The 17,117-nt window shown below is 45.4% G+C and overlaps 1 protein-coding gene across 4 annotated transcripts in view; it reads right to left on the bottom strand.

Moving 5' to 3' along the window:
• Positions 1-17,117, bottom strand: part of USP24 (ubiquitin specific peptidase 24) — an 83,545-nt gene that overhangs the window by 2,012 nt on the left and 64,416 nt on the right. For 3 of the 4 annotated variants that reach the window (XM_040407815.1, XM_040407813.1, XM_040407814.1), the window contains exons 43-66: positions 16,327-16,452; positions 16,052-16,150; positions 15,835-15,917; positions 15,503-15,644; positions 13,494-13,613; positions 13,189-13,406; positions 12,984-13,108; positions 12,761-12,902; positions 12,468-12,615; positions 11,303-11,398; positions 11,099-11,202; positions 10,901-11,014; positions 10,487-10,583; positions 10,290-10,406; positions 4,857-4,949; positions 4,626-4,728; positions 2,969-3,084; positions 2,775-2,888; positions 2,483-2,548; positions 2,330-2,393; positions 1,932-2,010; positions 1,155-1,230; positions 408-494; positions 204-314 (exon numbers count right to left, since the gene is read on the bottom strand). In XM_040407815.1, the coding sequence (XP_040263749.1) occupies positions 204-314; positions 408-494; positions 1,155-1,230; positions 1,932-2,010; positions 2,330-2,393; positions 2,483-2,548; positions 2,775-2,888; positions 2,969-3,084; positions 4,626-4,728; positions 4,857-4,949; positions 10,290-10,406; positions 10,487-10,583; positions 10,901-11,014; positions 11,099-11,202; positions 11,303-11,398; positions 12,468-12,615; positions 12,761-12,902; positions 12,984-13,108; positions 13,189-13,406; positions 13,494-13,613; positions 15,503-15,644; positions 15,835-15,917; positions 16,052-16,150; positions 16,327-16,452 (2,640 nt within the window). The other variant, XM_040407816.1, reaches the window with a different exon arrangement.

Here is a 17,117-nt window from a genome sequence, read left to right as displayed (position 1 = left end):
AATACCTGGTAATTGTGCCACCTTCATTAATATGGCGCCATTCTTATTTAATGCAATGACGTTATTAACCCCTTAAGAACCATCAGAATGGAAACATTTTTGGATTTTTCATCTCTATTTGGAAACTAGTCGATTGCACTGACAAATCTCCTCCCGTTATCCATGCATTCGAACAATCACAGAGCGAGGCATGAGCTGCGCACCTGCTGCATACTCCTGTCTCCATTCTCATTGGCCGGACTGCTCTCCGAGCCATTGCTGCTTCCAGACTGCTCCTTCTCGTTCAGCAGGGCAGTGGCATAGGCCAAGGTGTCCTGCGGGGAGACGGCCGTTAGTGGTGATATTGTACACATAGACAATGTGACCCCAAACCACCCCCCTCCTTCCATCTGAGCCCCGCCCGCTACCTGTGCAGAGATCGTCCGCTGGAAGGTTTTGGCGGTTGATGTCTCGTTGGACACGTTGCTCTGTGGAGCCCAGCAGTGCTCAGACATCTGACCAGAGAAAACACAGCAATATTTTTCATAATTTTTAAGATATCTGCATGCTGTCAGTGAAAGGAAGCAGTCCACAACTGTCCTGCTCACACAGCTGGGGGGGTTGATACTATTGTATCCAGTCTAGACAATCCTCTGAGGTAAACACAGCACTGTCCTGATAGCTTGTTACAATGTCTCCACACCATTAAAATGTCTAGACTACAAATATTTGGTGTCTAAGGATGAGCGAATTTTTATATTTTGAAATTAGTTTTCGGTTCGGGTTGTTGTATAATGTGAATTGCGTTATGGATTCAGTTACCACGGACCATAACGCAATTCCTTTAGAGGCATTCCGTCATAATAGAAGTCTATGGCCTGCATAACAGAGCCTCTGGTTTCCATTATGCAGGAGAGGACTCCAGCATAACGTAAACCGGACGGATCCGTTATGCAGGCCATAGACTTCTATTATGACGGAATGAATAACGGAATGCCTCTAAAGGAATTGCGTTATGGTCCGTGGTAACTGAATCCATAACGCAATTCACATTATACCACAACCCGAACCGAAAACAAATTTTAAAATCTGAAATTCACTCATCCCTACTGGTGGTCTTATCTTTTCAGCGAGGGGCTCATTTACAGACAAGGGGGGTGAAGATAGCTACTCACCTTCTTCTGTAACCACTGCACGGCCCAGCTCCAGTGCTGAGAGTTCTCTTTGAAATATTCCTTAGCAGCAGCGCACCTGTCACCAAAAACAGGTAAGTACTGATGGATGGGCCTGGCCTTTATAGTGCACATCTTTCTGTGCTACATTGGGGCTTATGGGATAACAGATTGAAATGGGGGCACTGTGAGACTTGCAGAGATGGACCCCTGCTCTGAAGGACCCAGCAAACCTTTTGCCTTACACATTTCCCCTGCAGCAGATCCCCTTGATCATATAAAACCTGATCACCTAAAACTGGTGGAAGAAAAGCAATCCAGTATTAAGACTGACAACTCTATTCCTAGTACTTGTTGTCAATGGTCAGGATGGAGAAGGCACCTCAGTAATCTCATGGATGGGGATATTTCGGTTTGGGGTGCATGTCTCCTTTAAGGGAACAATATTGCTGCTGTATTACAGATGTCTACAGCTGGAGTGGGGTGGTTTCTCTCTGGCAGTCTCATAGAGCAGCAGTGGACATGTGCAATCACTGCTCCATTCAAACAGGGAAACACGGGGCTCCGTTCTCATGATCTGATCTGGGCCCCAGCGGTTGGACCCCGCAGATCACACACTAACTACCCTTATTTTGTAGATAGGAGATATGTCCTTTTTAACGGAAAACCCCTTCAAGCCTGATTTCTCCCACAATTCGTGCAATGCACACCTAAACACGACTTGAGGAAGGGATGTCTGACTCAAAGAGCTTACAATCCATACAAAGTATCCAGACTTACTTCTGGGCCAGAGTGACGAGGAACTTCACGCACTGGTAGCAGCGGCTGCTGTCTATGTGATTGCTGTGATGCATTAATGCTGAGGAAAGGGAAGAAACAGAGGAGTAAATACAAACCTGAAGGGAACCATAGAAGAAGTCCTTTACACCCAACATTTTATGGCTTGAAAAAGCCGAGAGTCCAGATGCCTAATGGCCCCTGCTTAAAAGCATCACCCCTACCATCCCCAAGTCCAGCCCACAAAATGACACTGATGCTCAATCAGGGATCACTGACCTCCAGATGTTGTTAAACTACAACTACACGATCCACTAAGGGAGTTCCAAGAACACACTAGGAGTTGTAGTTTCTCAACAGCTGTAATGTTGCTGAACGCTGGTCTAGATGTTACTACTCACCCAGCAAACCATCAGACTCAAAGGCAAACTTCAGCCTCTGCAGCTGGATGGAATCTTCAATCACCTTAAGGGAAGAAACCAGGAAAATGTCAGGGAGTCTCATGATAATCTACAAAGGTTTGGGAGGTCATACTTTCCACAGCAGGTACGTACCAGGATCTCATGCAGGAGGGTGAACATGTTCTTCAGCTCATGAGGGGGGGCCGATTCCAGCTGGTTCTGGAGGAAAGGAGCGACAACATCGTATTATTAGTATCAGCCGATGATGGCAGCACAGAGTCTCCTAGGTCCATAGTATGGAGCCGCCCAGGACTCTTGTGCTGCTCTGCTGTTAGGTCTTTCATCTCAGAAAACTCCAGTAACTGGCTGCTGTGCCTCCGGGTTTTCCGTGCTCTGAGCTGCAGGACGCGTGTTTAGGCAACGCCACCAGGGCAGCGTCACTTACCTTAATGAAGTTCAGAGCAATGAGGGAGAACCGCTCGTTGCAAAAGCAGCAATAACCCAGCATCTCAATGAGAACGGAGAGGGACCCGGGCAGCTCCCGCATCGCAAACATCACCTGCAAGAGGATGCTAGGACTGATGAGCGAACCCCAAAACACACAAACCCCCCAACATACATGCACACGCAGCTACCCACCTCCAGCAAGTACGGCTTGCCATCCTGCATGAACATAAGCGTTTCCACCTCAGAATGGAGCGGCAGTAGAGGACCGCGTGTACTGGCCAGAGGCTGAGGCTTGGAAGCACTGGGAGCTAAAGCAATCAGAAGGTCACAGTGTGGTTAGAGAGCAGTGAGGTTTACTACAGAAAGAGTCACAGCCTGTATTATACCTCAGAGCTGCACCTTTATTTCAGCAGACCCCAGAAGTGAAATCTCCAAGTACATCCTTCTGTGCTTAATGCCCACACAAAGCTAGCTCTGATGTTCCACACCACTGAATTACAGGAGCTCAGCTGTTAGGGTGGCTGTTTCCAATAACAGGCAGCATCATTTTGAATAAAGCTCTGGAGTATAATACAGGATGCAACTCAGGATCAGTACAGGATAAGTAATGTATGTACACAGTGACTGCACCAGCAGAATAGTGAGTGCAGCTCTGGAGTATAATACAGGATGTAACTCAGGATCAGTACAGGATAAGTAATGTATGTACACAGTGACTGCACCAGCAGATCAGTGAGTGCAGCTCTGGAGTATAATACAGGATGTAACTCAGGATCAGTACAGGATAAGTAATGTATGTACACAGTGACTGCACCAGCAGAATAGTGAGTGCAGCTCTGGAGTATAATACAGGATGTAACTCAGGATCAGTACAGGATAAGTAATGTATGTGCACAGTGACTGCACCAGCAGATCAGTGAGTGCAGCTCTGGAGTATAATACAGGATGTAACTCAGGATCAGTACAGGATAAGTAATGTATGTACACAGTGATTGCACCAGCAGAATAGTGAGTGCAGCTCTGGAGTATAATACAGGATAAGTAATGTATGTATACAGTGACTGCACCAGCAGAATAGTGAGTGCAGCTCTGGAGTATAATACAGGATAAGTAATGTATGTGCACAGTGACTGCACCAGCAAAATAGTGAGTGCAGCTCTGGAGTATAAGGCTACTTTCACACTTGCGTTTGGGGTTCCGCTTGTGAGTTCCGTTTGAAGGCTCTCACAAGCGGCCCCGAACAGATCCATACAGCCCCAATGCATTCTGAGTGGATGCGGATCCGCTCAGAATGCATCAGTTTGGCACCGTTTGGCCTCCGTTCCGCTCAGCAAGAGGACACCCGAACGCAGCTTGCATCGTTTTCGTGTCCGCCTGGCCGTGCGGAGCCAAACGGATCCGTCCAGACTTACAATGCAAGTCAACGGGGACGGATCCGTTTGACGTTGACACAATATGGTGCAATTGCAAACGGATCCGTCCCCCATTGACTTTCTATGCAAAGTCAGATATACCATCAGATCGGAGTTTTCTCCAATCCGATGGTATATTTTAACTTGAAGCGTCCCCATCACCATGGGAACGCCTCTATGTTAGAATATACCATCGGATTTGAGTTAGATCGTGAAACTCAGATCCGACAGTTTATTCTAACACAGAGGCGTTCCCATGGTGATGGGGACGCTTCAAGTTAGAATATACTAAAAGAACTGTGTACATGACTGCCCCCTGCTGCCTGGCAGGTGCTGCCAGGCAGCAGACCATCCCCCCCCCTCCCCTGTATTTAACTCATTGGAGGCCAGTGCGGCCGGCCCCCTAAAATTGTGCTAAAAACATGAGCATTTATTACCTACGGTCCGATGGGGGGAAATGTCAGAATATAGGACTAGCAGTGCGATTGTATTGTGCAAGTAGCCAAACTCTCGAGCTTGTGCCGGGCTCCAGCGGCGATTCTGTGAATACATGTAAACAATGGTTTGTTCCAGGAGCACAGTGATAGGAAAATAGTTATATTACTGAGAATACACATGGCGGGACAATGTATAGAGCCTCTGTATGAAGATATACAACATTTGGTTACCTGGTTGTTCTTCCGATTGGGCCCGAGCAGGAAGCTGATGAAATGTCGCACAGCTGAGTACTTTAGTAGTAGCTCCACAGCTCGCACTCCCTGCTGTGTGGGGGAGAATTACAGATTAGACTATTACTCCTATTACAATGTACAGATTTACAGGGGGTCTCCTGACAGATGATCAATGTCCCACTGATGACTGCTGTTGGCTCCGCTCTCTTCAGAGACTGCAAAATCAGTCATTGACTGCAACGGGCACTTCACTTTCCGAGCTCCGGAGCCACCTTATTTAACCCCCTCAGCCCCCAGTGCTTAAACACCCTGAAAGACCAGGCCACTTTTTACACTTCTGACCTACACTACTTTCACCGTTTATTGCTCGGTCATGCAACTTACCACCCAAATGAATTTTACCTCCTTTTCTTCTCACTAATAGAGCTTTCATTTGGTGGTATTTCATTGCTGCTGACATTTTTACTTTTTTTGTTATTAAACGAAATTTAACGATTTTTTTGCCAAAAAAATGACATTTTTTACTTTCAGTTGTAAAATTTTGCAAAAATGTTTGGGTAAAAAAAAAAAAATGGTTTGGGTAAAAGTTATAGCGTTTACAAACTATGGTACAAAAATGTGAATTTCCGCTTTTTGAAGCAGCTCTGACTTTCTGAGCACCTGTCATGTTTCCTGAGGTTCTACAATGGCCAGACAGTACAAACACCCCACAAATGACCCCATTTCGGAAAGTAGACACCCTAAGGTATTCGCTGATGGGCATAGTGAGTTCATAGAACTTTTTATTTTTTGTCACAAGTTAGCGGAAAATGATGATTTTTTTTTTTTCTTACAAAGTCTCATATCCCACTAACTTGTGACAAAAAATAAAAACTTCCATGAACTCACTATGCCCATCAGCGAATACCTTGGGGTGTCTTCTTTCAAAAATGGGGTCACTTGTGGGGTAGTTATACTGCCCTGGCATTCTAGGGGCCCAAATGTGTGGTAAGTAGTTTGAAATCAAAATCTGTAAAAAATGGCCGGTGAAATCCGAAAGGTGCTCTTTGGAATGTGGGCCCCTTTGCCCACCTAGGCTGCAAAAAAGTGTCACACATGAGGTATCTCAGTATTCAGGAGAAATTGGGGAATGTGTTTTGGGGTGTCATTTTACATATACCCATGCTGGGTGAGATAAATATCTTGGCAAAAGACAACTTTGTATAAAAAAAAAAAAAAATGGGAAAAGTTGTCTTTTGCCAAGATATTTCTACATCCGATCCATGTATCAGTGGATCCGTAAAAATCATACGGACATCTGAATGCAGCCTGACAGGGGGGTGATCAATGACAGGGGGGTGATCAGGGAGTCTATATGGGGTGATCACCCCCCTGTCATTGATCACCCCCCTATAAGGCTCCATTCAGATGTCCGTATGTGTTTTGCGGATCCGATCCATGTATCAGTGGATCCGTAAAAATCATACGGACATCTGAATGCAGCCTGACAGGGGGGTGATCAATGACAGGGGGGTGATCAGGGAGTCTATATGGGGTGATCACCCCCCTGTAAGGCTCCATTCAGATGTCCGTATGTGTTTTGCGGATCCGATCCATGTATCAGTGGATCCGTAAAAATCATACGGACATCTGAATGCAGCCTTACAGGGGGGTGATCAATGACAGGGGGGTGATCAGGGAGTCTATATGGGGTGATCACCTCCGTCATTGATCACTCCTCTGTAAGGCTCCATTCAGACGTCCGTAAGTGTTTTGCGGATCCGATCCATCTATCAGTGGATCCGTAAAATTCATACGGACCTCTGAATGGAGCCTTACAGGGGGTTATCAATGACAGGGGCAGTGGCGTAGGGATCGCCATAGCAACCATAGCAGTGGCTATGGGGCCCTACGCCACTAGGGGGCCAGTCCGACCGCATTCATTTTTTTTTTATTAACACACACACAGACACTACACACAGGCAGCCAGGAGGTGGCGTAACTACCGGGGAAGCAGCTGCTTCGGGGCCCGACAGTTTATTTTCAAGTTAGTTAAATATCGATGTCTTAATGTTCAGGGCCCCCTCGCTAATGTGCTCTAATCTTATATTCTAAAGTCTCCTGATGTGTCGGGGATTCGAACCCACAACCTCCAATGTATGAGTGTATCAGAGGCAAAGCATTTACCCTCGCAACCATAAAGGAGGCATTGCAACTGATTGAAAAAATTTGACACTTCTACTGTTATAGCTGGCTAAGTGTACATCTATACATATGACAGCTGCCCCAACACACCCAGCACTGCTATATCTCTATGTGACAGCTATCCCAACACACTCAGCACTGCTATATCTCAATATATAAGCAGCTGTCATGTGTATAGATGTACACTTAGCCAGCTATAACAGTAGAAGTCTCATAACTTTTCAGTCAGCAGCAAGGCTTCTCTTGTGGTTAGCTGCTCTGCCTCTGATACAGAAAGGTCGTGGGTTCGAATCCCAGCAGAAACCTTTTCTGAAATACAAGCAGTGACTCCATATATGGACATACAGAGCGGGACACAGGAAGAGGCTGCATCGCATCGCTGACATGGAGGTAAGTAGAAGTGTTTATTTTTTAATACCCGACTGTTACTGCCATGGGGGGAGCGGGGGGCACTTGATACTGGCACATGGGGGGAGGGGGGTTGGTACCTGACCTGATACTGGCACCTGGAGGGGGGGGGGTTGGCACCTGATACTGACTGGCACATGGGGGGGGGAGGCACCTGATACTGTGGATGGCACTGTTTAGGGGAGGGGGATCTGTGTATGGCACTATTTAGGGGAGGGGGGGGATCTGTGTATGGCACTATTTAGGGGAGGGGGGGATCTGTGTATGGCACTATTTAGGGGAGGGGGGGATCTGTTGATGGCACTATTTAGGGGAGGGGGGGGATCTGTTGATGGCACTATTTAGGGGAGGGGGGGATCTGTTGATGGCACTATTTAGGGGAGGGGGATCTGTGGATGGCACTATTTAGGGGAGGGGGGGGATCTGTGTATGGCACTGTTTAAGGGAGAGGGATCTGTGTATGGCACTATTTAGGGGAGGGGGATCTGTGTATGGCACTATTTAGGGGAGGGGGATCTGTGTATGGCACTATTTAGGGGAGGGGGGGGGATCTGTGTATGGCACTATTTAGGGGAGGGGGGGGGGATCTGTTGATGGCACTATTTAGGGGAGGGGGATCTGTTGATGGCACTATTTAGGGGAGGGGGATCTGTGGATGGCACTATTTAGGGGAGGGGGATCTGTGGATGGCACTATTTAGGGGAGGGGGATCTGTGGATGGCACTATTTAGGGGAGGGGGATCTGTGGATGGCACTATTTAGGGGAGGGGAATCTGGATGGCACTATTTAGGGGAGGGGGATCTGTGGATGGCACTATTTAGGGGAGAGGGATCTGTGGATGGCACTATTTAGGGGAGAGGGATCTGTGGATGGCACTATTTAGGGGAGAGGGATCTGTGGATGGCACTATTTAGGGGAGAGGGATCTGTGGATGGCACTATTTAGGGGAGAGGGATCTGTGGATGGCACTATTTAGGAGAGGGGGATCTGTGGATGGCACTATTTAGGGGAGGGGGATCTGTGGATGGCACTATTTAGGGGAGGGGGATCTGTGGATGGCACTGTTTAGGGGAGGGGGATCTGTGGATGGCATTATTTAGGGGAGGGGGATCTGTGGATGGCACTATTTAGGGGAGGGGGATCTGTGGATGGCACTATTTAGGGGAGGGGGATCTGTGGATGGCACTATTTAGGGGAGGGGGATCTGTGGATGGCACTATTTAGGGGAGGGGGATCTGTGGATGGCACTATTTAGGGGAGGGGGATCTGTGGTTGGCACTATTTAGGGGAGGGCCCATAAATTTTTTTGCTATGGGCCCATGCATTTCTAGCTACGCCCCTGGACAGGGGGGTGATCAGGGAGTCTATATGGGGTGATCACCTCCGTCATTGATCACTCCCCTGTAAGGCTCCATTCAGACATCCGTATGTGTTTTGCGGATCCGATCCATCTATCAGTGGATCCGATCCATCTATCAGTGGATCCGTAAAATTCATCCGGACGTCTGAATGCAGCCTTACAGGGTGGTGATCAATGACAGGGGGGTGATCAATGACAGGGGGGTGATCAGGGAGCCTATATGGGGTGATCACCACAGTCATTGATCACTCCCCTGTAAGGCTCCATTCAGACGTCCGTAAGTGTTTTGCGGATCCGATCCAGCTATCAGTGGATCCGTAAAATTCATACGGACCTCTGAATGGAGCTTTACAGGGGGTTATCAATGACAGGGGGGTGATCAGGGAGTCTATATGGGGTGATCTGGGGTGATCAGGGGTTAATAAGTGACCGGGGGGGGGGGGGGGGGGGGTGTAGTGTAGTGTAGTGGTGGTTGGTGCTACTTTACTGAGCTGCCTGTGTCCTCTGGTGGTCGATCTAAACAAAGGGGACCACCAGAGGACCAGGTAGCAGGTATATTAGACGCTGTTATCATAACAGCGTCTAATATACCTGTTAGGGGTTAAAAAAAAAAAAAAAAAATCACATCTCCAGCCTGCCAGCGAACGATCGCCGCTGGCAGGCTGGAGATCAACTCTCTTACCTTCCGTTCCTGTGAGCGCGCGCGTTCACAGGAAATCTCGCGTCTCGCGAGATGACGCACGGATGCGTCCAGGAGGAATGAATCAACCACCTTCCGGACGCATCCGTGCGTTAGGCGGTCGGGAGGTGGTTAAAGGAAATGTGTCACCAAAAATTTTATCTACCCGTTAAAACCAGATCTGCTTTTTTTTCTAATGTGTTTTTATTTCTGATTTAAATTTTTTATTTTATTTCCTGAATATAATTATGGGGACGGCCATCTTGCCTGTGCTGTTCTTAACAGCATTTACAAAGCATAAAAAAAATAATATTTCTTTATGGCAGCCACATGGGCCATAGATACAATGGTCAGGAGGGGATCTTTTTGAGTTTTCTAGGCGTGCTGTGTGGAGGTCATTGTACAAGGAAAGAATAGGGTAGATAGGATTTCACAATCACCTACTGTGAATGGTGGATCATTACAGGCAGGATTAGAATGAGTTAACCGCAGTAAAGTAATCAGTACAAACCAAGAAGTGGTGGCAATTATTAGACATAGTGGCAAGTGTGAAAACTGCAGGATTTGTGGTTTTAGCTTAAATATAAAAAGTGGAAAATCAAAAATAACATCAAAAAGTGATTTAAACAGCAGGTCATTTTCTGATGACACATTCCCTTTACGCATTCTGGGGATCCCAGCAGTCAAATGACGATCAGACAGATTGATTTCTAGACACTCCCATAACCGGACATAATCCAAACTGAATATTTTTGCACATCTTGTGGACCTGAGCATGTCATGAAGTTTAAAATTTACCTTTTGTACAAAGTTGTTGAAGAGGAAGAAGTACTGAGCGCAGTTCTTGCAGTTCTCGGGCACATCCTTGTCCAGCAGACTGAGCAGCATCTCTATCAGCTGATGGACTCCATTAACCTGCATCACCAAATGCAGACATGACATGGGAGTTTAGGGTCTCTAGTACCCTTAGGAGTGCATATTACAACACTCATTACCTTATCTTTGTGAAGTAAAGCGCCATCAAGTGTCTTTTCCAGAATAGTGGCCACAGCGCATCTGACCTCTCGGACACCGCACTCCAGCAGAAATACCCTGTGTGGGATAACGTGGGGTAAATAAAATACTTATTAGACATATATTCATGTGTAATGTGCTGTCTCCTTGTAGCCACCACTAGAAGGAGCTCATAGAATACTGTTATACTACACATGACGGTGAGCTCCCCCTAATGGTGGCTGCAGGTAGACAGAATTTTAACTTGTACCTCTATGTCTATGCAGGAGTTTTGGAGCTTTGTGACAAGAGAGCAAAGCTCCAGACACCCTAACGATAAATTAAGAAGTTAATCAGCACTTTTTACTAAAAAATAAATATGATGACTAAAAGGTGAGGATTCACTTCAGACTTACTTGACGAGTTCCCTGCCTTCTGATCCGACAAAATATTCCACAAGCCACTGGCAGGCTTCACAGCTCTTAGAAACCAAGGCCTCAATGGTTGCAATCCATTCCTCGGTGTCTACCCTGCAACCAAATCACACAGGATACTGCATGATACAAATTGAAAAGTGATTCCATAACATGACAGGGGGGAGTCTGGATCCTTACCGGAGTTTCCTTTTTGTCCGCAGATAGGTATGGAGGAGGAACTGGATGGCCAGCTGTGCACTCGCTTTGGCCATTGAGGAGTAGTTTGGATGCTTCAACTTTGTCTGTAGGAACAGAAAAGCAATAATGAAGTATGCCACCTGCTGACGAGTGTAAGTACAAGATTTCATAAGTCCTCGTAAAAACACATCATGAGCTACTTACAGCATTCACAGACGCCAGAGAGAGCACAAAACTGAAATAGTCGCTGTTGTAAATGTCTCTGTTCTTCATAAACTTCAGATTTTCATCTCTTACCATCTGTAAAAGAAACAGAAAAAGTTCATTTTAGGCCCCTTTCACACAAGCGAGTTTTCCGTGCGCGTGCAATGCGTGACGTGAACGCATAGCACCCGCACTGAATCCTGACCCATTCATTTCAATGGGTCTGTGTACATGAGCGCTTTATTTCACGCATCAGTTCTGCGTTGCGTGAAAAATGCAGCATGTTCTATATTCTGTGTATTACAAGCAGACCTGGCCCCATAGAAGTGAATAGGGCTTCAGTGAAAAATGCATTGCATCCGGAAGCAAGTGCGGATGCGATGTGTTTTTCACTGATGGTTGCTAGGAGATGTTGTTTGTAAACCTTCAGTTTTTTTATAACGTGCGTGAAAAACGCATCAAAACGCATTGCACCTGCGCGGAATAAGCTGAACAACTGACTGAATTTGCTTGCAAAATGGTGCGAGTTTCCCTGAACGCACCCAGACCTAATCAGTCACGCATGTGAAAGAGGCCTTACAAACATAATCCAACATCCGGAGACTACAATGACATCTAACACAGCTAAAAGCAAGGTCTCCCAACCTTGCATTTCTACAAGAAAGAAAGAAATAAAAAAAAACACAGAAAAAGATACAAAACATCCTGTCCAATATGATAAATTAATATGTGGATGTGAATAGATACATTTATAAAAGAAAAATCTGAGAAAATAATGCACTTACACAATAGATGCAAACATTATATATTGCCATAGCCCTCATTCTGATCTGATAAAATCTGAGACTCAGCCAATATATTTGGATCAAAACACATCTGTGCCCGCCTACCAGCACCAAGGTGGTCTCAGTCAGCAGGTCCTACTCTAAACCTACCTATGCCGTTGGGCATCTACCTTCAGGAGAGCAGACCCCGCACATAGAGGTGACTAGGAGCAGCACACTATATGTGCCTTCAGCAACCAATGAAAGGATCAAAATATATTGGCTGAAAGTCTCCGATTTGATCATAGACGAGGCTTAGACCATATATAATGTTTTCCTCTATTGAAGAAGCAAGATAACACCACAAAACAGACACCCCAGCAAGCTGCACGGCTCACTACCTGGTATATCCTCAGAGGCATCTTCTCCACAAAAAGACCTTTCTTCTCCCCCTTTCTCACCAGCTTGGTTAATATAGAGAGGCGGTCATTGGTCCGGTGAGGTCGAGGCGAGGACTGGGGTGAAATGTCAGGTGATGAGGGCGCAGATCTAGAAGGCAGGACATCCTTTATATAATAACTACATTGTTACATATTGCCCCTGGTAAGACTAGAACTCAGGACCCAGTGCTGGAAGACAACCTGACTTTACCCTTTACCCACAGTTATGTTGTCTGCAGGGGAGTAAAACTCACAGGGTGAGATCCTCGGCCTCCTGGCGCACAACGCTGACTCTGCTCTTCTTTGGTAAAACTGGAGAGTTCTGGTCGGACACACGTTGGTAGAAAAGCATGTAGGCGTTCCAGTAGCGCCGGCGCACATCCGGGTATGGGTTGGCTGCACAGAAGAAAGGTCAACGGTCAGTTAAGCGTTACCTCCTGCCCCTTGGATATTCGTTAGAAAGGCCCAGTAACTCACACTGGTCATAGACCTTTGGTCTGTACTCCCCACCGAAGCATTCATACTCAATGGTCTCATCGTTAAGATCGAACTCCTCCACCACAGTGTCATTGAACTTGAACCACTTGCTTTTCCCGCAGCTCCTGCACCAGAACATAAGCAGCAATGAGACATGGATGCAGCGGTAATTCTTGCATCATACAACAGTCTTGATTTGAATTACCTGCGATCTTTAATGAAGGAGTAGTAGTGACCAGCATGAGCCTGACCACTGTGCACAATCACACCAACCAGCTCGTAGTTCTCTGTCGGGGCCACTTTCTTTCGCGGGGAGCCTCCACTGGGGTCCATGTGCCTCCCGTTGTCTCCCACTTCTGAGGAGGAGTCCTGACGAGCCATGCCGGACACGGTGTACGGCTCCATGTTTAGCAACCAAGGGAACTAGAGAAAGCAATAGACAGACGTGTACAGCCAACGCCCTCCTTCAACTTTAACCAAACCCACTGTGTTTGCTCACCAGTAACCCACCTTGATCTGCTCATCATATTTTATGGAGCGTCCACTTTCCCAGTCAAATCCAAACCTCATCAAGTGAATGACTAGAACACTGGGCAGAGACTTGATGCATGTTCTCTTCACCGTCGTCCTCTGGAGGAAACAACATGTTACATTCCAGGTGGCAAAAGAGTTAAAACTACATTATTTATTGGACAGTGGATTAAGAAAACTTTCATTTGTGCTAAAGACAAACATTTTATTTTAAAGAATAAGAAGCAGCATCCACTATGCTACTGGTGAGAAACAATCAGCAAGAAGGATTACTATAAACCAAAGCAGCAGTGGTGCTTATTTTTCACTATATCAGATTATAAAGCAAGCTCTAGTGTTAGGTTCCATTCAGACGTCCGTAACGTGTTTTGCGGATCCATGGATCCGCAAAACACGGACAGCGGCAATGTGCGTTTCCGCATTTTGCGGACCGCACATTGCCGACATTAATAGAATATGCCTATTCTTGTCCGCAATTGCGGACAAGAATAGGACATATTCTATTTTTTTCGGGAACGGAATTGCAGACCCGGAAGTGTGGGTCAGCAATTCCGTGTCCGGGATAGAAAATAATGGGTCCGCAATGGGTACGAAATTGCGGACATGTGAATGGACCCTTAAATTGACATTTACCGGAATGCAAGTAACCAGAGAAAGCTCTGTGCTGAATGAAAACACAGACAACTTACAATTCTGAGCTAAACTAAGAGTGCAGCTCTGGAATATAACACAGGATGTAATGCAGGATCAGTACAGGATAAATAATGTAATATATGTATACATTGACTCCACCAGCAGAATAGTGAGTGCAGCTCTGGAGTATAATACAGGATGTAACTCAGGATCAGTACAGGATAAGTAATGTATGTACACAGTGACTGCACCAGCAGAATAGTGAGTGCAGCTCTGGAGTATAATACAGGATGTAACTCAGGATCAGTACAGGATAAGTAATGTATGTACACAGTGACTGCACCAGCAGAATAGTGAGTGCAGCTCTGGAGTATAATACAGGATGTAACTCAGGATCAGTACAGGATAAGTAATGTATGTACACAGTGACTGCACCAGCAGAATAGTGAGTGCAGCTCTGGAGTATAATACAGGATGTAACTCAGGATCAGTACAGGATAAGTAATGTATGTACACAGTGACTGCACCAGCAGAATAGTGAGTGCAGCTCTGGAGTATAATACAGGATGTAACTCAGGATCAGTACAGGATAAGTAATGTATGTACACAGTGACTCCACCAGCAGAATAGTGAGTGCAGCTCTGGAGTATAATACAGGATAAGTAATGTATGTACACAGTGACTGCACCAGCAGAATAGTGAGTGCGGCTCTGGGGTATAATACAGGATGTAACTCAGGATCAGTACAGGATAAGTAATGTATGTACACAGTGACTGCACCAGCAGAATAGAATGCAGCTCTGAAGTATAATACAGGATGTAACTCAGGATCAGTACAGGATAAGTAATGTATGTACACAGTGACTCCACCAGCAGAATAGTGAGCGCAGCTCTGGAGTATAATACAGGATAAGTAATGTATGTACACAGTGACTGCACCAGCAGAATAGTGAGTGCGGCTCTGGGGTATAATACAGGATGTAACTCAGGATCAGTACAGGATAAGTAATGTATGTACACAGTGACTGCACCAGCAGAATAGAATGCAGCTCTGAAGTATAATACAGGATGTAACTCAGGATCAGTACAGGATAAGTAATGCATGTACACAGTGACTGCACTAGCAGAATAGTGAGTGCAGCTCTGGAGTATAATACAGGATGTAACTCAGGATCAGTACAGGATAAGTAAAGTATGTACACAGTGACTGCACCAGCAGAATAGAATAGAATGCAGCTCTGAAGTATAATAGAAGGCTGTAACTCAGGATGACTTCAAACAAAAAAAAAAGTTTGTGAACTTATCTGCAGATAAATTTCATTCAACTGAAATGAATGTGTATTTCGCACGCTCACCTTTTCCTTGCACTTTTCACAGTAATATGCATTACTCCCCTCAAGCACCTCTCCCCTCACAAATTGATCAAGGGAAATATCAAGGCTCTGGCAGGAGGTGACCCCTAAATTCAAAGCCATAAATGCTTCCTCTCGTTCATATCTGTAATAAACACACATTTATATTAAAACACAGTTACACAGCATTCAGCGAGGATAAAGCAGTGTTTACACGTGGCAGAGTTTCGGCAGATTGGCTATGTGGATTCTACAAATCCTCAGCAATTTCCAGTGCAGTAGATGTGGATGGGTTTTCAACACCCTGTGTGTAATGTCTGCTCCCAAGCACTCACCTGTGAGGACAATCCTTACAGATCTTTTGGTCGGAGTAGATCCCTTGGAAGGTGTTCTTAAAGAGCTGATCGCGCCCCATTTTCTGTAGATGGAAGACAAAACATAAGGTCATATCAATATATTACCGTAATCTTTATGTAAGACACTTAAAGGGGTTAAGGGTTCAGAATCGCATTTGATGCAACGTTTGGTGTTCATGGGAAAATTGTCCAGTACCTTTAGATATTCATCCATCTGATCTATGAGACTTGTGAAGAATTCGTAGGCGTCCTGCTGCTCTCGGACATACAGCTCTTTGTTCCACATCTTGAAGATCTAAAGATTCCAAGTCACATATCAGGATAATGCACGAGAACTATAAATATAGTACTAATAAGTATTTTCCTTAAAAAAAAAAAAAAGAAGAAAATCGGAAGAACCAAGAGGTTCTCCTAAAATGTACTGGACTGACGATACTCATACATCTACAGCGATCTGAATGCAGAAATCACCTTCCAAAAGTTCTCCGGGACATAGTACTGAAGTTTGCTTTCCATTAAATGGCCAAACAAGGACTGGACTTGGTAGAAGACACTGTCGTCCGGATTTTCAGTCTCATCCTCCATAGAGAGCAAGGCCTGGATGAGAGAAGGAGGAAATCTCAGGTTAGAATAATGCAGATCTTCAGGGTCATGTGATTATACGGGAGGTCACAGCTGCTGTTCGCATGTACAAAACCTTGGGCAATTAACACAGTTATGTCACCATTGCACAATGATTATTAGGAAGCCAACATAACAGTATCTTAACCCCTTCAGGTACTTGTAGTTTTTCCTTTCTGCTTTCCTAAAGCCATAACTTTTTATTTTACATAGCTGTATGAGGGCTTATTCCTTTTTGGATAGGCGAGGGGGAAGGGGGGGTGGGAGGGTTAGTCATACTTACTAATGGCACCATGTTATATTACATACAATGTAGTGGGGAGGTTGATGCCATGCGTGTGTATAACGTTTTATTCACTTTTTTTGGGTAGGTAAAGCAATGAAAAAAATAGTGAATCAGCCATTGTGATTTCTTCTGTTACACTGTATGGGATAAATATGTTTAACTTTTAATAGTACAGGCGACCTGGGACATAGCAATACCAATGATCTTTATTTTTTATTTTCTATTTTTGAAATGGGGAAAAGGGGGCGATTTGAATTATTATATTTTTTTTTATACACTTTTTTTCTTTTTTAAAGTCCCACTAGGGGACTTGAACATGTGATCATCTGATCACTTCTCCCATAGACTGCAATGA

The sequence above is a fragment of the Bufo bufo genome, chromosome 9 (genome assembly GCF_905171765.1).
Source record: "Bufo bufo chromosome 9, aBufBuf1.1, whole genome shotgun sequence".
In the NCBI taxonomy this organism is placed as follows: domain Eukaryota; kingdom Metazoa; phylum Chordata; class Amphibia; order Anura; family Bufonidae; genus Bufo; species Bufo bufo.
This window is presented reverse-complemented; position numbering and strand designations above follow the sequence as displayed.